Source organism: Oncorhynchus mykiss, chromosome 12, assembly GCF_013265735.2.
Source record: "Oncorhynchus mykiss isolate Arlee chromosome 12, USDA_OmykA_1.1, whole genome shotgun sequence".
NCBI lineage: Eukaryota > Metazoa > Chordata > Actinopteri > Salmoniformes > Salmonidae > Oncorhynchus > Oncorhynchus mykiss.
In genome coordinates this window covers 30580457-30587938 of record NC_048576.1, presented here as the reverse complement: position 1 = coordinate 30587938, position 7482 = coordinate 30580457, and the positions used below count along the sequence as shown (strand labels likewise).

The window sequence follows — 7482 nt, the reverse complement described above, 5'->3', positions numbered from 1 at the left end:
ACAGGTCATTTATTAGATATTTTGTAGTCATGTTGTGCGAGTTGGAACCAGTGTTTTTCTGGATCAAACGCACCAAATAAATGGACATTTTGGAGATATAACGACGGAATTAGTCGAACAAAAGGACCATTTGTGATGTTTATTTGACATATTGGAGTGCCAACAAAAGATGTTCTTCAAAGGTAAGGCATGAATTATATCGTTATTTCTGAGTTTTGTGTCGCGCCTAACGGGATGAAATATGATTGTCTGTGTTTGTTTGATGGGTGCTGTCCTCAGATAATAGCATGGTTTGCTTTCACCGTAAAGCCTTTTTGAAATCTGACACGGTGGCTGGATTAACAAGAAGTAAAGCTTTAATTTGGTGTATTGCACTTGTGATTGTATGAAATATTTATAATAATTTAATTTGAATTTGGCGCTCTGCCATTTCACCGGATGTTGTCAAATTGATCCCGTTAACGGGATTTGATCCCTAAGGAGTTTTGAGAGATGGTACATACAGTTGTCATGATTTGACTTTCATTAATCTGATGACTGTTATTTATTTAATCCACTAATTATGTTTAATTGTTACAAGATTAAATCAATCATGAAACATTTAACTAATTTGGAAGAAGTTGTTTAAAGAGTTACCATCTCCCGAATTTACCTACAACCTCCATAAAACAGTCAACATATTAATCATAACTTCTTACCTCTGACTTGCCTAGAAAATGGGGCTAAGCATCCCGCTAGCTGGACAACTTCCGGTGAAACTGGAGGGCGCACAATTCAAATAAATAATCATAAAAATGATGGATAATAAACATTTAGGAAAATACAAGTCTTATATCGGTTAAAAGCTTAAAATATTGTTAATCTAACTGCACTGTCCGATTTACAGTAGCCATTACAGCGAAAGTATGCCATGCGATTGTTTGAGGAAGGCGCCCCACATCAAAATATTGTTCCACCAGCACAGGTTTCATAAATTCACAAATAGCATTTAAATATTCACTTACGTTTTGAAAATCTTCCTGATTTGTCATCTAAAAGGTCCAAGCTATAACATGTAGTGTCATTTTGATAGATAACACCCTTCTTTATATCCCAAAAAGTCAGTTTAGTTGGCGCCATCGATTTGAGTAATCCACTCGTTTAACATGCAGAGAAAGGAATCCGAAAATATACTCCTAAAATCTATTTCAACAAGTCAAAATACGTTTGTATTTACTCCTTGGATATCCTAAAATGTAATCAAACTATAATATTTCTTACAGATAAAAGTATGTTCAATAGGAAACCGATTTTAGCAGGTGCGTTCTGTCTTCATCGCGCGTGCATACACAAATTTCCAAGACTGTGTCCCTGTACTAAAACTAATAAGCCTGAAACTTTGAACATAGACTGCTGACACCCTGTGGACGCCATAGGAATTGCATCCTGGGACCTAGAATTCAGTAGGCCCCTATACTTTCCATTGCAAGAGCATGGGCTCTCAAAAAAAGAACATTTCCGGGTGGTTTTTCTTTGGATATTCTCCTACCATATCTATTGTGTCATATTCTCCTACATTATTTTAACATTTCTACAAACTTCAAAGTGTTTTATTTCCAATGGTACCAATTATATGCATATCCTGCCTTCAGGGCCTGAGCAACAAGCAGTTTACTTTGGGCACATTTCAGGCGGAAATTGAGAAAAAAGGGGCCTAGCCCTAAGAATGATATGAAGGTTAAATAAAAAAAATACAATAAAAATGATCATATCATCATCATTCTGAACAGTCGTACCCTCATGCATCTGCAAAAACCCCAGCCTTGCTCATTATTCAGTACTACACAAATTGGTTTAATGATTTATTTACTAGCTAACTAAATAATAACACAGACTAGAAACACACTTATTACATGAGACAATGGTCCCTATTGGACTGACAAAATATGGTGGCTTATACACAACGAATGAAGAGGGGTGGGGAAAAGAGAGAGATAGAGAAAAGGGACATTTATCGTGGACACATTCTGCAACTATTCTCACATTAATCATATACTTTGCACACAAACCGCCGCCCGTTTGGAGTAAGAAATCATGAACGTATTTACGTGTGAAATGCCTTCGTTCGTTGTTTATCTCTGTCGAAACCAAGCCTTCTTGGAAAGAAGCATGCCCACTTGTACATGCTCTGATTGTCCACCAGAGGTCACAATGTCCTTCTTCTTAGTTGTCAGGTCTCCATGGGTTGTTTATTCCTCAGAACAGCTACTTAGCTGTACCAGTGATTGTCTGAGGTGAGCTTCTCCTTTCTCCACCTCGTGTAGATAGTCAAAGTTCGTAATCACTGTACACGTGCAGCTGCAGACTGGCGGGGTTCTGGTCTGGTAGGTGAGTTCATTTTCTTCACCTCGTGATGAGGTTGAAAGTTTCAACAATTTCAAACATGTAGCTCTCCGCTTCACATTTCCTGGTCTAAAGGTTGATTTCTCTTCCAAGCCTTTATGCAGTCTTGGTCAAAAAGGGCATTCCGTTAGGCTGACAAGTTCTCTGAGCTCACTCGGGGCATGGCTAGTTACTGTGTTAAATATTATCCAAAACGATTACCTCATTAGAAAACTAAAATCACATTCCTATCTTAACACAAATACCTTCATTACTTTTCATATTATATGCTCAACGTACCGGATGAAACCTCATACCTGTAATGGCCATACTTTCCAAGTTACAATATTTCCTCCATAAGATTTTCAATGACACCACAAAATAATCAACCACATGAAATTCGTTTTCCATATCTCCCCACTGACCATTCCCCACATTCTTAATGTTAGAATTATTGTTCCGGTAACCACTTTTTAGACGTTAGAGTTTTGGGTGGGTAAAAGTCTCTGGAGACAAGGGGACTTTCCTTTAGCCAATACTGGAGGGTAGAGAGAAAGTCCTCTCCTGCTTAATTTACGACTGGGTGTTAAAACGGCCATTGCCCTCCTCCCCCCTTTGCAGGGGGGAGAGGGTCTGCATATTGTCAGTCAATGCAAAGCTGATCTGACCCATTGTGATCCTCACATGACAGTCATGACACAGTGCATTCTGAAAGTATTCAGACCCCTTCCCTTTTTACAAATTCTGCTATGTTACAGCCTTATTCAAAAATTGATTTAAATAATTGCGGTCCTCATCAAACTACACACAATAACCAAAGAAAAAGTAGGTTTTTAGAAATATTTGCAAATTTATAAAAAAAATAAATAAAAAAAAACAGAAATACTATTCCGACCCTTTGCTGTGAGACACGAATTTGAGCTCAAGTTCATCCTGTTTTCATTGATCATCCTTTAGTTGTTTCTGCAACTTGATTAGAGTCACCCTGTGGTAAATTCAATTGATTGGACATGATTTGGAAAGACATACACCTGTCTATATAAAGTCCCACAGTTGACAGTGCATATCAGAGCAAAAACCAGGCCATGAGGTGGAAGGAATTTTCCGTAGAGCTCCGAGACAGGATTGTGTCGAGGCACGGATCTGGGGAAGGGTACCAAAAAATGTCCCCAAGAACACAGTGGCCTCCATCATACTTAAATGGAACCACCAAGACTCTTCCTAGAGTTGGCCACCAGGCCAAACTGAGCAATCGGTGGAGAAGGGCCTTGGTCAGGGAGGTGAGTAAGAACCCGATGGTCACTGTGACAGAGCTCCAGAAGGACAACCATCTCTGTAGTACTCCACCAATCAGGCCTTTATGGTAGAGTGGCCAGACGGAAGCCACTCATCAGTATAAGGCACATGACAGCCCGCTTGGAGTTTTCTAAAAGACACCTAAAAGCCTCTCAGTACATGAGAAACAAGATTCTCTGGTCTGATGAAACCAAGATTGAAATCTTTGGCCTGCATGCCAAGAATCACGTCCGGAGGAAACCTGGCATCATCCCTACTGTGAAGCATGGTGGTGGCAGCATCATGCTGTGGGGATGTTCTATAGCGGCAGGGACTGGGAGACTAGTCAGGATCGAGGCAAAGATGAACGGAGCAAAGTACAGAGAGATCCTTGAAGAAAACCTGTTCCAGATGCTCATGACCTCACACAGGACAACGACCCTAAGCACACAGCCGAGACTACACAGGATTGGCTTCAGGACAAGTCTCTGAATGTCCTTCAGTGTCCCAGCCAGAACACAGACTTGAATCCGTCTAACGTATCTGGAGAGACCTGAAAATAGCTGTGCAGCGACGCTCCCCATCCAACCTGACAGAGCTTGAGAGGATCTGCAGAGAAGAATGGGAGAAACTCCCCAAGTACAGGTGTGCCAAACTTGTAGCGTCATTCCCAAGAAGACTTGAGGCCATAATCACTGCCAAATGTGCTTCAACAAAATACTGAGTAAAGGGTCTGAATACTTGTGTAAATCTGATATTTCCGTTTTTTATGTTTTTATAAATGCGCATGAAATAATTACAACCTGTTTTTGCTTTGTCATTATGTGGTGTTGTGTATAGATTGATGGTGAAAAACAAAGATCTTAATCTATTTTAGAATAAGGCTGTAACTTAACAAAATGTGGGAAAAGTCAAGGGGTCTGAATACTTTCTGAATGCGCTATAAGTGCCTTGTTCAAGGGCACATTGACAGATTATTCACCTAGTCGACTTGTGCTACCTGCCACTAGGCTACCTGCCACACGTCATAGTCCCATCATTCCTTATTTCATATTATTATGTTCCAAGTGATGGCGCAAATCAAGAAACTTGTGTTTCAGTTGTATATTATTATAAGGGCTGCAAAAAGATATTTTTTTAAAGTAGGCATTCCCAATTAATGGTACCATGTATGTTTACTTATTATTCACATTGAACATGCTGTCATTTGTATAACAAAACAAATGTAACAGCTACACAAATTCACAATGGCACAACAAAGTCATGTGTCATATTCTAACCACCATGGAAATTAAACAGCATGAGCTAGAGACACACATCATGTCATGCTTGTATTATCTGCTATCTCTTTTGGAATGTAACTTTTAATTAGAATTGTTTTCAAACAAATACTGTATTCCTACTACAAGCCCACTACACATTCAATGCTCACTAAGCCATACTGTACAGCACTTTGGGGACCCACTGGAGGCCACTACAGTAAATTCACTTCATTCAGGTTTATTTTACATTGGCCATATTTTTTCCCCTGCAACCTGTTAGATGACCTCTGTTATTATTATATGCATGTTCTCTATCTGGAACGATGGGTACGGTAGGGATGCCACAGTAAACTGTCAAACATTTTACAGTTTGGGTGCAACCCGTGTTTTCAACAGCTTTATAATGCTTGTGCGTAACTCTTTAGTGACAAATCCATAGATGATAGGGTTAATTAGAGGGGGAACGATGTAGATCAGGATAGTGCAGAACTTCTTGATGTTCATTGGGACCTGGGGGAAGCGGTTACTGAGGATAATGATGAGGCTGACAATTTCGAAGATCAAGTAGATGACCAGGTGAGAGGCGCAGGTCTGTAAGGCCTTACTACGACTGCCCTTGTCACTCTTCCTCATCAGACAGGCTGACAGGATCTTGGAATAGCAGAAAAAGATGATGAGGAAGGAACTGCTGCTGAGAATCCAAGTCATGCACAAACCTGGAATGAGATGAAGATGTCATAATACAAGTCATGCACAAACCTGGAATGAGATGAAGATGTCATAATACAAGTCATGCATAGACCTGGAATGAGATGAAGATGTCATAATACAAGTAATGGGAAAGAAAAGGTGAATGACAAAACAAGATAAAATTGCAGTGATATTACATAATGGCGGGGGTCAATCCTCATTTACACAAACTTGCCGTAGATATCGTTAATGGGGGTGGGCACACAGGCCAGGTTCAGGATGGAGCGGTTGCTGCAGTAGACATGCCTGATGTAGGTGCCACATAGTGGAGTACCCACATTCAAAGCGAAGAGCACAGCTATAAGGATGATTGCTACAGCCCAGGCCAGCAAGATCACAAAAACCATGTGGGCCGTGGTCATGATTGCATGGTACCTCAATGGTTCACACACTGCCACATACCTGTAATTTGAGTATAATGCATTATTTTACTACTATTAGTATTATTCCTTCTTAACAATAACAGATTCCATTTTTGCACTTGTGGAAACAACTTAATACATGTGGCCCTGAGAGAACATTTCACTCTCCCATAGACGAGTACAGCTAGGCAGAACTTTACTTTAATGTGAGACATTTTCATCTACCATGACCTGCTGCATACCTGTCATAGGCCATGGCTGACAGTATGGTCTGTACAGCTGCACCATAGGTGTGAACACAGATGGCCTGAGCATAGGCACTGTTGTATGGAATCCTCTTCTCCCCCATCAGGAAGATGACCATGAGCTGAGTCATCACAGCCGTTCCTCCCAGCAGGTCACAGGCAGCCAGGTTACATACCATCACGTACATAGGCTTGTGTAGCGTCTTATCTATTGCAATCACACCCATCACAACCACGTTCCCGAGCAGCACCAGGAAGTAGATGGCCAGGACCAGGGCAAACAGGGGGTAACCATGGCTCCGAGACACTTCAAAGCCCTCCAGCTCAAACACGATGGGCTGCCTCAGGGCCACGTAGGACACGTTCTCCATGCGCAACATCAGAGTCCTGTAAAAAGCATAGCACAGGAGGAACCTCCTCAGAACACACATGCTTTAGAGAGAGAGCTGTGTACAGTCCCCTAGTCACCTAATAACTATGCGAGCTATTCACAATGAGTTTATCATTGATTATCTACACAGCATAGTCAATTTATTATTGTATTACTTTGATTTTTTATTTTGCACAGCCCATAGTAACAATATTAGTTGTAAATTACTATCTACCTATCTGAGCAGACGGTGATTAAGTCCTTACTGGGCAAGAGGTGACTGTCCTTTATACTGTTAATGCTCCTCCCCCCAGTAGGAGTTGTTCCATCTTTCTATCCATCCATCATACGACACCCTGAGAACACCAACAAGTAGTCAAGTGTCGGGATTCTTAGGGGGCATCTCTGGAGACAGATGACAGCTTAGAACACTTTACGAATGTTCCTTTAACCTTTTCATGTGTGAGTTCCAAATATCTCTAATGGTCGCCCCAGTGTGAATTTTGTTTATGCGCATGATGTCGGAATGCACTCACTGTTTCAAAATGTTATTGTTTCGCAACAGGACAGTTAACCTGCGCTGCCCTCAAACCAAGGCATGCTGCCTTCTTATTATGTATAAGCTATGTTACAACTTGACAATTTCAAATTATTTTCGAACAAGTTTGATTTTCTAACAACAGTTTGAATTGAGGTGTTTTCAGCCTCCTCAATAATTCACGTAGGGAGTAGCCCATTTATTTCACTGTTATGGACAATTTAGGTTTGAGACTTTACTGAGCTGGACAGGCTTCTCTCTCTCTCAAGTGTGAATACATTGCGCATCTCAATCAATCAATCAAATGTATTTATAAAGC

At 40.7% G+C, this 7482-nt stretch overlaps 1 protein-coding gene across 1 annotated transcript; it reads right to left on the bottom strand.

Moving 5' to 3' along the window:
* Positions 1-5261: 5261 nt before the first annotated feature.
* LOC110536845 (olfactory receptor 52D1-like) lies at positions 5262-6626 on the bottom strand. The gene is made up of 3 exons (XM_036939501.1): positions 6253-6626; positions 5824-5894; positions 5262-5614 (listed from the first exon to the last, which is right to left on the bottom strand). The coding sequence occupies exons 1-3, from the start codon at positions 6624-6626 to the stop codon at positions 5262-5264; spliced, it is 798 nt and encodes a 265-aa protein (XP_036795396.1).
* Positions 6627-7482: the final 856 nt, after the last annotated feature.